The following is a 14759-nucleotide window of genomic DNA, read 5'->3' as shown; positions in this document are numbered from 1 at the left end:
CTCTAATGAGGCACTAACATGAAGACAGTTAGGAGTTTCCTGGTGGAATGTCACATTCCTCCTATCAAGTGTCCTTGTTAGTGAGATTTAGCACTGGGACATTTGTAAACCGAGGGAGACTCCTGTCTTGCAGGATTGTGATCTTTGCAAGTTAACTATTTGTTCACACATACTACCGAGGGGAGGGGAGTCGGTGGAGAGGGGGTGCAAGGTGCCAGCTTTTGCTTTGTCAAGATGGCTGTACTTATGTCAGGGCTAGACTCGAGGTGGGTACAGCCTTGTTTTCTTGGCCTCCACACGAAATAATCATCCTTTTTCAAATTTTGTGAGTACTCCAGTGTTTTAAGAGTGATACATTATTATTTAAAAAATTTTACCATATTACAAAATATATATATCACAGAACCATTATTATACATTAGGAATTGACATTCTAAATCAATAAAATTTTTCAGCTTGATAGCACATCATTTAACTAGCTATAATCCAAAGTAGCCTTAATTATAAAAAGCAATCTTAATGATTGGGTAAGTGCCCTTGAAACCTTAATCCATTATCAAGAATGTTCCTAATCTTTGGTAGCAGTATGCCCCCACCTTCTTTCTTAATAAAATTGTGTGTGTGTGCGTGCGTGCGTGTATGTATGTGTTTGTGTTTAAGATTTAATTTTTTAAAAAAATCATTTTGGTGCTTGGTCTGTTTATGTTTGATATTAGAGTGTTACATATTGCCACTATCTTCTGATGACACTTTAGTGGTGTGCATTTAGTGGGTTTTTCCTTTTCTTTCAGGAATTGATGCCAACATAAGGGATAGCTTAGGTCGAACTGTCTTAGACATTCTGAAAGAACATCCGTCTCAGAAATCTCTCCAGATTGCAACACTCCTACAAGGTACACAATAGTGAATGATGGATGACTTTATCTTAAAGTTAAGATTAAAATAAATCTACCATTGTTCTTTCTTGAGTTTTCAGTTAATGTTTACTTTTGAGTGAACTTATTATTTACAGTTTTTTCTGGTAGACTTAAACTAAAAAATAATAATTTTTAATGTTTAGTTTCTGTATTCAACAGAAAATGACTATTCATTAGATATTAAAAGATCTTTTAAATCTATATAGTAAATATGTAGTTATGAACTTAAAAGTAATAAGGCTATAAAGTAATGATGATCTTATATTTGAATAATGCTTTAAGAGTTTTCAGGGATTTTCCATTATTTTATCTGATTTCTATAACTTTGTGAGGGAGGTAAATCTGATATCATTATTCTCCTTTTTGCACATGAGGGAAACTGAAGTTCTGAGAGGCTGACTTGCTCAAACTCATATATTCTATTTTAGGTGGTAGACCTGGTACATAAATGCTGGGTTAACAACAACAACAACAAATTGTACTTAGATAATACAGATTACTTTTTCCTTAAACCAGCAGTACAAGATAATTCATTTTTGCAAGCTTTTGTTTTTGGTAAAGGTCACTTAAGTACATGTGTAATTAGATACAGGCATTAGGTCTACTGAAGGTTTGGGAACCAAACCTAATTTTTTATTTGCAGGATTATATACTTCCCTGTTTGATCTAAAAAATTTAATGAAAGTTTAGATTTAAATACTTCACCTTTTGCTTCATGATTAGGCCTGGCATGTAGTATGTTCCCTTAAAAATCCAGACATTCTCCTTTCCAGGTAGCTTCTACACTGGTCAGCAGTGATTAGCCCCTGATTATTGCAGATGGGTGGCGAGTGTAATAGTGAAGGACGGTGGGATGATTTCCTTGGATATTAGTTGGGAAGCTGAAGAACAGTTTTGTCCTGCAGGAAATAAGTGAATTAAAACCAAATTGGTCAAGTGATGCATAGATAAGGGGAGTCAACAAAAGCCAAAGAGGGTTTGTAAAAAGAATAGATGAGCTACAGAAGTCATTCATGCTCTGTTCTCTCTTTATTTTTGAATGTTTCAAGGAATGGAAGTTCAGTCCCCTACAATTTTCTTGTTAAATAAGTTAATGCAATTAAGTGCATATAAAGATAAATCAGAGGGTACAAGAGTGGTTCTTTGTATTCAAATTAAAAATCAAGTTGAGAGGCGCCTGCTTAGCTCAGTCATTAAGCCTCTCCCTTCGCCTCAGGTCATGATCCCAGGGTTCTGGGATTGAGCTCCACATTGGGTTCCCTGCGCAGGAAGCCTGCTTCTTCCTCTCCCACTCCCCCTGCTTGTGTTCCCTCTCTCCCTGTCTCTTTCTCTGTCAAATAAATAAATACAATTTTAAAAAAATATCAAGTTGAATGAAAACTAAAAAAGAAAAAAAAAGTGGTATACAACATTTTTATCTTCTCCCTATAGGCACTTTATATTTTATATTGAACTTTTGTTTCTAACTGAACTTAAAAAAACAGAGGCTTGTGAATAATATTTCTTTTGGGAAAAGCAAAATAAATGTCATCCATTAAAAAGAGGACATGACATAATTGCAGACATTTACTGTATTGTTTTACCTGAGATGAAATTGTTGTTATATAGGAGTTAAATATCTGTGTTCTTTTATTTCACCAAGGTTCATTTTAGATATGTCAACTTGTGATAGGCTATATGGGATATCTTTGAATTTTTAAAATTGTTGGCAGATTTTAGAATGTGAACATGTTATCTATATTCTTTTCATTCCTGGGTCATAAATCAATGGTACATTTTAAGTTTTATGAAAAGGTTATCTCACTAAAACCAGTTTAGAAGTAGATAAAATTACTACTTGTGTCCTGGAGGAAGAATTCACTTTACATAATGACTGTACTGGGTCAGAATTTTTTTTTTTTAAAGATTTTATTTATTTATTTGACAGAGAGAAATCACAAGTAGATGGAGAGGCAGGCAGAGAGAGAGAGAGGGAAGCAGGCTCCCTGCTGAGCAGAGAGCCCGATGTGGGACTCGATCCCAGGACCCTGAGATCATGACCTGAGCCGAAGGCAGCGGCTTAACCCACTGAGCCACCCAGGTGCCCTGGGTCAGAATTTTTAAGGATAGACTTCCATAGGTTGCTTTCTTTGCTTAGTAGAATTGCCCTTATGTAGAAACTGGTTGATATGAATACACAGTTGGTTGGCATGAAAGCACAGACTTTCTAACTAGATGTTAAGAAAAAGATTCCTTCTGAATAAAGACATATAAGTAAAAGGTCCCTATGGGGAGAGATCAATTGATTTAATACTTTAGATGGAGACTGAAAATTAGCCACCGTAATCTGAATGCTTTTGGCAGATAGCAGATATATTTTGTTTAGATTACATGTTTTAGACCTGTACTGTATTTCCATAAAAATTAAATCAGCTTTCTACATTTGAAAATCTAGGATTTCAGATAAAACATCAGAGTTTTGGTTTTAATTTTTTTTTTTTTTTTTTTTTAGAAAAAAGGCTTTCATTTTACTTTACTGTTGAACTGTACATGGGGCACCTATTGTCTGGTTAATCATGCTCCACATGCTTTCTGTTTTCTCTATGATATTGAGGCTGAATGTTCGTTGACATTTATTCCTGATTTCAGATGCCGTTTTCCTTAAGTTTAAGAGAAATGTGAGATGTTTTCTTGTACTATATCTATCTATCTGGCTGTACCACTTATTAGCTGTATGAATGTGGTCAACTTAACAATTCTTCTCCTTGAGTTTTCACCTCTAAAACTGAGATTGTAATGGTGCCTGTGTCATAGTTTTGTGAAGGTCAAGTGAGTTAACTTATTTTAAATACTTAGAACACTGCTGGGTGCATAGTAAGCCATATATATAAGTTTTAGCTGCTATTGCTCTTGTTATATCTTCATCAAAATTGGAAAAATGAGAGACAGGCTGAGTGTGGAACATTACTTCAAGAATGAAAATAAACATTTTTCTGCAGAAATAAAGTTTAATATGCAATTATGCTTATATTACAAGCGTAAACACTGTTATGACATGAATTTCATTCATTTATGTTACCTGACTGGTTGTTGTGGCTATCTGAATTTGATATCCCTGTTTAGGTATCAAGTCTATTCAAAGCATCTTTCAGAGGGTTTTAAATCTTCAGGTAGAATATATTTAGGAAACAAAGGATGTTACTATGTTTTTAACAGGTGAATTTATTTTTAAGGACAATGTGACCAGTTTGGTTTTCACAAAAAGGATTTGTGAATCTCTTCCTAAGTATCTTTTGTGTTTTAATTTAAAATATTTAAATTAATTGTTCATCTTGAAGTTCATTCAGTTTGGTTTTTGAAGTTCTTTTAAAAGCTTAAGATATATTTAGGATATGAGGAAATAAATGAAAAACTGATCATCAGAAATAAAACATAAAGCTATTGATTTTAAGGTAAATGAATTTGACTATTTAATTTCAAAAACTTGTATACACAGAATATTTGGAAGGTGTGGGAAGATCAGCAGCCGTTGAAGAGCATGTACAAGAAGATACAACACAAGAAATACATATTTCATCTCCTATTGAGTCTCCTTCCCAAAAGACTAAGAGTGAGTAGCTAATTATAAAGCACTTGAAATAATACTAGATGTTTATGTATAAATCTGTCCTATATGTACAAAAAGGCTAATACCTATAAAAGTTTCAGGTCTAACAAGTTGCATCTTAGACTCTATATTTTACCCATTTATTCAGCCAGCATTTTAAAGATTTTTTAAATTTTCTTAATTTTTTTTTTTTCTTTTTTAAAGGAGAGGAAGATGGTAGGGGCAGGGAGAGAAACTTTTAAGCAGGCTGCATCAGCAAAGAGCCCATGATGGGGGTTTGACAGTTATCATAAGGCTCGGTCTCACAACGCTATCAGCCATGATCTCAGCCAAAACCAAGATTCAGCCACTTAACCAACTAACCCAGGTGCCATTCAGTCAGGTGCCGTTCAGTCAGCATTTATGGAACTCTTCTATATGTCAGACCCTACTCTTGGACCTGACACAGTAGTGAGCAAAATTAGCAATCCCTGCTGTCATGAATATTTCACAGTAGATATTTTTCCTAAAATTAATTAATTATTTGAGAGTGTGAGAGCATGTGTGAGTGAGGGATGGGGCAGAGGGAGAGAAAGAATCTGTATAGAGTGCAGAGCCCAACATGGGGGCTTGCTGCTCATCACAGGACTCCATCCCAGGACCCTGAGATCATGACCTGAGCTGAGATCAAGAGTCAGATGACTGAGACATCCAGGTGCCCCTTTCTAAAATATATTTTTAATGCAGAATAAAAATATTGATATCTGGGTTATAACTACTGGAGTTTTAGTTTTTCCCCAGAAGAAATTACAGGTATAAGGTATCTTTCTGAAAATGATTTTTTAAAAAAATGCATATTTGCATGCAGCCTAAAAATATTCATATTTTGATAGATGATGCATATTATTTGTCCATTCCTTCTGTGTTTTTCCTTCATGTCACATAGCACAATTCTAATTTATTACTTATATAATTATTTATCTAAATGTGTTCTATCATTTTTTTAAATTGAACCTAGGCTTCTAGTATCATTTAAAATTTGTTAGTGAGTTGTTGAGTGAATTCTGTCCATGAACTATATAGAATGCCAGTGAAAGATTGTTGAAGTTTAAATGTTACAATGGATGAAGCCTTCGGAATTGTAATTCCAGATGCTTTTATGTACTATACATATATAAACCTTCAATACTTAACTTCTATTTTGAATAAGAGCAATAATAGGCAAAATTGGGATTTATCCTTGTCTTTTAATATTTTTACACTTACTATAGTTTACTACTAAGAATATTTTCTGACTTACTAAATCTTGTTTGACAGAATATGAGTTCCATCACCATAGTAGTCATATTTTTATTAGTTAATAGGAAGTTTTAGCAAAAGCCTTTCTTGAAGCTTTGAAAAAAATTACTGTCTTTTTACAGGTGAAACTGTGACTGGAGAATTATCAAAACTCTTGGATGAAATAAAACTCTGTCAAGAAAAGGATTATTCTTTTGAAGATTTGTGCCACACAATATCAGACCACTACTTAGATAATTTGAGCAAGATTTCAGAGGAAGAACTTGGGAAAAATGGAAGCCAGAGTGTAGTAAGTAAGGGGGCAAGGAAGACAGTGCTTCTGTCTTTGCCAATTCAATGTGTATCTGCGAGGCATGGGATTTGTGCATTATCCTATCTTCAGATTCTTCCAGTGTCAAATGTCAGATTCCCTGTTGCTCCTTTTTGGATGTTCATTGGTATTTTACTCTAACTGCATGTGTAGGGGAAGGAATGCTTTGATAAATCACTTATAGTTTGTGATGATCTTGCTACCGTTGACATGCCTAAGAAATAATAATTTCTTTGATTAGTTTTACTGGGCATGATGATCTTGGTTTCCAAAGAAAGAAAAAAAAAATCTTCCTTTTGTCTTTGTTTCCCATTTTCTCTATGAACTGAGTCTGTCTCATCTTGAAGAAAGATGGAGCTGGGATATGTGTGTTTGTTCCCTAGTCAGTTTGTATTTGTGATAGGGGAGAGACATTGTAGAAAGTTTGACCTCCATACTTTTTACTCTTATGCAAATCCCCTTATGCAGCTTCCAAACTCAGACTCTAAATCATGAGTTAGAGATTCTTGCTCATTTAGACTTTTATATTAACACAATAGCAAAAAAACAAAAACAAAAACAAAAACAAAAAACCAAACTGTAGAGAATCAGTCAATCTAAAATTAGGATTTGTATATCTCTTCTGTGTTACATAGAGGTAGGATTTATACTGGTATTAAAGGAAATGCAGTATTATAACATGAAATTTTCACTCACTTTTAGAACTTGTTATAGAAACATATTATTTATGAAAACTAAAAAAATTGCCAAGTATAGTGACTGTTATGAAAATGTTTCATTTAGTTCTTTAATGTGTAACTTATTTCCTAGGATAGTGCTTGCTAGTTAAGCTCATGGCTAGTCTAGCTCCATGGCTAGTCTACTCCCTAGGATGTCTTTGTTCTTGTTTTTTTTTTTTTTTTTCCCCCCCTGTGGTATCTTTTTTAAAGCATCATATTATTGGCTCCAATAAAAGCTCTTTGTGAATAATTATGATTAATTATACATGCACACACATATATAAATACATACAAGTTTTAACCAAATGAAATTTTTATATTAATGAAATATTGATGTAATGACTTTAACATCAGGACAGAATTTCCTGTTTAAATATCTTAAACAGTTTTATGTCATCTCCAAATTACAAGCCAATTACATTTCAGAATTTCCTTGAAGATTTGTTACAAATTAAAACATATTTATTCTAAATAAATAATACGTTGTGTTCAGGTTTTTAGGTCTATCCCTAAAGATTTCTCAAAACTGACGGCTTCTGGCCCTCTACTTCTAAGCCCACAGATTTTCTGAAAGCCTTAATTTTCTAGACCATTGGTTTCTAAACTTTTTGTTGTTGTTGTTGTGTGTAGCATAGTAAACAGATTTTAAGCAACACAAGTGCATGTGTTTATAAATTACATGTATCTTCTGTTCTAAGAATGTATGATGTAAATTAGGTATATACTACAAGAGACATTCAAATAAGAAGCATAAAGAGTAAGTGTAAATAGAAACTCTTTATCTTTTTTCCTTTTATTCAGTGGGTATCTTGTGCAGCTTGGGGCTGCACACTTTACTTAGAGACTATATGCTTACTCAAGCTTATAGATTTCAGATAGTGATAGCAGGGGTATTTGATATTATGAGGGTGATATAATTAGGGGGAATGGTGGCCAAATGTTTTTTTATAAGTCAAAGTCTGTATTATGATAGTAGCAAGAAAAATTAATACTCATAAATTGAAGTGAATTTCTTAAAATCCATGCTTATCCTTTCAGTTATCAGTCTTTGTTCCTGTGACAAACCTTACATTGTATTTCTTGAAAATATTGTCATATTAAATAATAAAGGCTACATGAGGCAGAAAAGCAGAGGGTACATGTGAGTAAGGGGAAGTAGTTCAGTTTTTCTAGAATAATAGAGTTTATAAAGTGGAAATATGGGAAATAAAATTAGAAGGATAGGTTGAGGTTAGGCCGTGGATGATTTTGAATGTCAGAATAAGAGTTTTAGTTTTATTTTTTAGAAAATGAGAAAAATCTAAAGGATTTTGAGCAAATAAAAAGACATTATTGGAAGTGCCCTTTCAGAAGATTAATCTAGTAGAAACTTGTTATTGAATATTTAAAAATTAATCTGGTTACTTTGGCCCTTCTCTATAGCCTGTGTTTGATTTGGGTTCTTTTGCTTTTGTTGAATATTTCTGTTTATCAAAAGTGTTCCTTCAGAGTTTTGTTATGAATTGTACTCTCAAAGTATGCAAAACTTTAATCAAGTACTTATAGATCAGCTAATATAGATGTTAGTTACCACATTGTAAGTTACAGGATTTATAACAGCAGTAATGAAACATGGTTCCTGACTTGAAGGAGTTCAAAATTCTTATTAGAAGGAGGCTTTAGAAACAGTGTGCAAATAAGACTAAAATATGAAACAACGGATATATAAGAGCTGAAATTTATTAGTTGCTTGCTATTCTAATGCTTTATATGATTTAAGCCACTTAATCTTCACAAAAATCCTGAGTGGGTTTATAGACTTGGGAAATGACTCAGCTGACAAGTGGCAGATCTAGGATTCAAACTCAGAGCCAGTGTCTTGAATTCCCAGCTACATTTCTCATAATAAATTATCCAGTGGCCAAAGGAATTTCTTAAAAAGAGAGAGATTAGTGAAGACTTAATGGTATTCATTGAAGGCTTCATGGAGGTAGGGAGAGACTAAACTGGGCCCTGGGGGGAGAAGGAAGGAGATGTGTCTTGTGTTTGTTTTAGAATGAATGAATGAATGAGTGAGTGAGTAAATGGGAGAGGATTCCAGCTTGCAGAAACAGTATGTGCAAAAGCACAGAGGTGAGACATAGCATGTAATTTGAGAATAATTGTTTATCATGAGGGTGATTTTGGAAAGTAGTGGAAAACAAATTTAGGTAAGTAACGAGAATACCTAACACTTACAGAGCACTTTGTTTCTATTAACTGATTTAATCTTCACAATAACCCAAAGATAGATGGTATTATTCCTCCGATTTTACAGATGTCAAAATGGAGGCACAGAAAAGTTTTATGATTTTCCCACGTTTAAATGGTAATTGCCAGAGCCAGGATCTGTACACTGGCTGTCTGGCTGGGGCTGGTACCATATCCATTACCATTTAGTTATTTTGTTAAGGGAAGATAATGAGAATTGGGAAGCTAGTCAGGAGTTTAATATTGATGGTGAGTAGAATAAACTCTTGAGTAGAGGAGTTCTGTCTTGAAGGTGACGTTTGGAGAGGCTAAAAATGGTAACTATAGTCAAATGTTCTGGAAGAGATTTAATGATTCTCAGCAACGGAAATAAGTTAGACATATTTGGACAGGCTTCAAAAAATACTGATACCTTCAGGTTCTACATCATGACCAACTAGAGCAACTAAATCAGAATTGTTTTGGGTGGCCCTGAGCCTCATTCTTTTGAATGAATTGAAGTTAGAGTGTCTAAAAAACCTCTTGAATTAGAGACATTTTCAGTTTATCACCAAAGAAAATTCGCCATATAGTCCTAAATTAAAATTATTTCTATATTACATTGAAATATTAAATATGGAATAATAATTTTGCTTATTCACATTATTGGCTGAAGGACAGGCATTTGGGTTCAGTTAAAATTTAATTTTAGGTGATATGAAATATCCAAAATGTTCATCATAATATGACAGGTAGTTTCAAAAGTAATTTAGAAGAAATCAAAATATATAGAAAATATATTTTGTAGCATTTATATTATTAATAAATGAGTCTTCCTTATTAATGATGTGCCATGAATTTTGGGAGTATTTTAACTATTCTTAGTTCCGTTTAGCTTTCACTGCCTTTTTTCTTCCAATAGAGGGCACTCTAGTTCAGTAATTTAAAATACAAAATGAACTATATTATATAAGAACTTTTACTTTTGAATTAGAGGTTTCTGGTTTTACTAAAATATTAGCCTCAGGTAGTAGTTTGAACAATTTTACTAATATAAGTGAATAAAAAATTAAATTCTTATTATGGTTGAATGTATTCGATTGGAGATTTTACATTTAATGTGAAGGCTAGCTCCAGTTAAAATTACATTTTCCCTTGCATAAATTTTAATTCAGAAGTTAGTCTGTTTTAAGTGTTTTTATAATATGCATATGGAGCCATTTTCTAAGTTGAATTAGGACCTTATATAATCTAGAATGTAAATTTTGAAGAAATATAAATATCTTTACATTCTTTAGCAACCCATGAAATTTAGAATTTTGAAAGAATATAAAAATCTGAAAAAATGTGCTATTCTCTTCATTTATTTTCCCAGGTCATATATTCAGTTTCTTCCTCCTTTTATATAAACAATGTGCAAAACTCTGAAATGTGAATACATATACCATAGAGAAATTTGATTATAACATAAAGATCATTAGAGTAGACTTCAGAATCTAGGTTTCAGGAAAGCTTTTTTTGAGATTTGAAACAGAAAAAAACATTATTGCCTCATTAGCTTATATCTCTAAGAAATAAATAGGAAGCTTCAGGTATGAAATGCATTATGTTTTTAATCCTAAGGGAAACCTTAGGATTAAAAATAGCATATAAGATTTATTGTTTGAAAGGGGTTGTGTTGTCAGGTTTTGTGCAATTTTAAATCAACCAGTGTACCTCTTATCTGTTATTTTACTTTCTTTTCCAGTGTAAAATCTTTAATTACATGTAGACCTTCTGAAGTATGAGATTTTTTACTGTAGTATATCAAGACTTTAAGATTCAACACCTAAGTTTTTGTACTAAGCTTCTGTAACCTGCTTGAAAACACTGTTGGGGGAGTGTGTTGGGGGTCTCCATAGGAAAATACATTTAATTTGGTGCCAGAATTCATCAAGTCTTAAAGGTCAGTAGAAACAGATTAGGTTGCCTAGAATACAAATGGTGTTTATAAAGCAAAAATATAATTTCTAGAGCTTCATATTAGGAATGTACCAATTTCAGAATTGTGAGAGACTTTGGCAGCTCTCTCATCCAATTCCTATCTGATTCACAGCACTTCAGGAAATGAATTTTCTGAAACATAAAATTGATGGTTGTTATAGGATTATAACTGATTCTTTAGCACATAATGAGTTTTTTTAATAGTGGAACTGAATCTTAAGCTGTGGTAACTATTACCTTATTGGGAATATAATAGTATTCAGAATATTTCTAACTTAAATAACTCATGTCTTATATAGTTGAATTAATTTTTTGGCAATGGTGACTCAAGGCTGGTATGTACTAAGTCCAAGCTTGGATTGTTCTAACAGATTTTCCAGGATATTTAGGGAATATATAGACTCTGCTGACCTTTGTTAATATGTAGAAGCTAATAGCATATTTATGTACCATATGTACCTACAAAGAAAAATCCAGAATTTTATTTTTATTTATTTATTTTTTTGGTTCTTCATCTCATCCCAGGAAGAACTTGTACCTGAAGTGAATCTAGGAAGATCTTTGAGATATCCTTAGCTTCTAGAATATAGGGGTCATTGTTCTGAACTTCCAGCACAATTGCTTTTTCCTTTCGTGATGCCTTACGAAATGTTTTTTGTTCTGCTTTGTCTTGTAGGTGTACACATTTTTATATTTCTTACAGACTTCTTAATGGTTTGATCTCTATTTGATTGATCTCTGTAATCACATCCTGCCTAGCACAGTACCCTGCATGTAGTCTGTCAGTGAAAGTGTATTGAATGATAAGGCAAAGGAAAAGGCAAACACTGCATAGAGGAGTACATATAAACCAATATTGTAAATAAACCATTTGTATAGAAAAACATGTTTAATTATTTAGAGATGAATTAAAGAGTCCAAGGACAGGGTTTTACTGTTCTACCACTTACTAGCAGGGTGATCTTTGGAAGTACTGGAAGTTTCGAAGCCTAAGTTTATTCCAGTTAAAAAAAAAAAAAAGTTTAATATGGCCTTCTGTTACTGACAGAAAAAGAGCTGTTTTCTTGTGCTGCTGAAAACATACCATTTTGATTTTTATGTTTCATAGATTTTGTCCAATTTTATCCAGACTTCCAAATAACCACTCAATATCAACCTGAAAGGAATTTCTTTCATGGAGTGCTAAGTGTTTTCTTCTTGGGTTGGTCTTTGTCCCTATTTATCATGAAAAAAAGCCCAGTCATCCACCATAATCAGGTCTGCAAATGTGAAGGAGGAATAGCAAACATGGCAAATAATCGAACTTATATGGAAAATTACCTCAATAAACATAAAAACTCAGTGGTTTAATTATAAGATTGGAGAGATTTAATTGGGGAAGAGGTGCTTCAAAAAGTTCTGGGGTTTATAAATGACCACAACTACAGTGGGAATCAATGGTGAGAAGTGGCTGCTAAAAAATCAATAAATACTTGCCAAGCTCTGATCTCTGCAAATAATTCTAATACTAGAAGCTAGCATTTATATTGTACTAACTATGTGCTAGACATTGTGGTAAGCATGTTAAATTGTTATCTTTTTTATTCATCACAATAATGCCATGAGGTAGGTTTTATTAATCCTCAATGTGGAAATCAAGAGTAAAATAACTTGTCCGGGTTTATACAGCTACCAAAAGGTAAAACTGGGATCCATATTTAGGTCTGATGTCTTCCAAGGTCATGATCCTAACTTACTGGATAGTCATAATAGTCATGTCATTAATGGTTATTTGTGACAGTCATTCTGTCATTAAAGTCTTCCACATTGACTTACCCTTACCTTTTCATTATTCTTGCCATTTTGCACATGCAGACTCTCATTACCTCTTACAGAGTTATTTTAGGAGTTTTGTTTTATTCTGTACACGTGTTTCTAGTGTCTCCTTGTTATTTGCTCCAGTTTTTTCTTATTACTACTGCTAAAACAGTATGCCTAAAGTGCAGTTCTGATCATGTCATTCTTTTCACAGCTAGATTTGGTCTTCACTGTAAAAATTAAATATAGACTTTTAACTTTGACACTCAAGGCTCCACCTTCCAGCCTCATTACATATTTTCAGCTTTCTCCCATTAATGTCTTAGATAAATAGGATTTTTGGTAAAACGGGTTACTCTCATGGCTGTCTTTCCTTATCTCTGCCCATGTTCATGGTGTTTTTTTCATAAATAATTCTTTTCTCTGTCTACAAATCAAAAACCGTTCAATTCACAAAACCTCTAATTAAAAATATTACAATACCTTTTTTGATCCTTCTATTAAAAGCCAACAATTTAGATTGGATATAATTACATTTTATTTATAAATATGTAAAGAAATTTTAAAGTCTGCTTTGTATCACTTATGTATGACTCTGTTTTAGCTTTGCTTATAACTCTCTTTGTGATAGGGGAAATACTTATCTTTGTATGTGTGAGGAATTTAGCATAGTTCTTCACTCTCATGCTTAATAAACATTTGTTGAATTGATATGCTAGGCCATGGACATGAGAAAGTTTGTTTAATAACTGAATGTGGGTACAGACCTGTGGATAAAGCTCTAAGATCTTATCTGTCTAATTTCAGAAGAACTTGCTTTGTTGGTTGATGTTTCAAATAATGAATGGCTCGCCATTTATTTTGAGGATGACATGAAATACCTGGTCAAACTATATTATAAACTTCCTCGTAACATAAAAACACCAACATCTTATACCAAGCCATATCCTTCTTATATAGTAATGTCTCTTTCATTGACAATAAAGAAATCTTACATTATAAATACCATGTTTGGTTCCTGATAACATATATAATGGAAATCTGTAGTAAAAATACAGAAACATCTCATTTATATTTTAATTTTTAAATTTTTCAGTATTCTGTGATAAGCATTTTAAAAATTAGTCTCTGTTATTCTTTTTTTTTAAAGTTCTGAAGTCTTAGTTTTTTTTGTTTTGTTTCATTTTTAAAATTTTTTATTAACATATAAGTATTAATTAGCCCCAGGGGCACAAGTCTGTGAAGGTTTACACACTTCACAACACTCACCATAGCACATACCCTCTCTAATGTCCATAACCCAACCACCCTCTCCCTACCTCCCTTCCTCTGGCAACCCTCAGTTTGTTTTGTGAGATTAAGAGTCTCTTATGGTTTGTCTCCCTCCCAGTCCCATCTTGTTTCATTTATTCTTTTCCTACCTCACATACTCACCATGTTGCCTCTCAGCTTCCTCATATCAGTGAGATCATATGATAATTGTTTTTCTCTCATTGACTTATTTCGCTAAGCGTAATAACTTCTAGTTCCATCCACATTGTTGCAAATGGAAAGATTTCATTTCTTTTGATGGCTGCATGGTATTCTATTGTATGTATATATCACATCTTCTTTATCCATTCATCTGTTGATGGACATCTAGGTTCTTTCCATAGTTTGACTATTGTGGACATTGATGCTATAAACATTCGGGTGCACCTGCCCCTTTGGATCACTACATTTGTATCTTTAGGGTAAATACCCAGTAGCGCAATTGCTGGGTGGTAGGGTAGTCTCTGTTATTCTTTCTGTGTAAGTTGAGGTGGACTATTTTTGAAGCAATTTTTTTTCCTGTTAATCATAAAGAAAATGGACATAAACAAACATTGTTTTTTCCCTATTTATTAGTGATTTTTGCTGATCATGACATGCCTAACTAATGCTTGGTATTATTTATGCACATGCTTAAATGTGTTTGACAC

General features: G+C 33.0%; 1 protein-coding gene across 16 annotated transcripts in view; it reads left to right on the top strand.

Annotated features, from left to right (window-relative positions):
• ANKS1B (ankyrin repeat and sterile alpha motif domain containing 1B) overlaps positions 1-14759 on the top strand; it is a 1139726-nt gene that overhangs the window by 166470 nt on the left and 958497 nt on the right. For all 16 annotated transcript variants that reach the window (XM_059186617.1, XM_059186610.1, XM_059186607.1 and 13 more), the window contains exons 6-8: positions 792-893; positions 4393-4506; positions 5904-6070. In XM_059186617.1, coding sequence (XP_059042600.1) covers positions 792-893; positions 4393-4506; positions 5904-6070 — 383 coding nt within the window. The remainder of the gene's footprint in view (positions 1-791; positions 894-4392; positions 4507-5903; positions 6071-14759) is intronic.

The sequence above is a fragment of the Mustela lutreola genome, chromosome 8, assembly GCF_030435805.1.
Source record: "Mustela lutreola isolate mMusLut2 chromosome 8, mMusLut2.pri, whole genome shotgun sequence".
Classification (NCBI taxonomy): domain Eukaryota; kingdom Metazoa; phylum Chordata; class Mammalia; order Carnivora; family Mustelidae; genus Mustela; species Mustela lutreola.
Note: the sequence above shows the minus strand (reverse complement) of the source record. Positions and strands in the feature narration are given on the sequence as shown.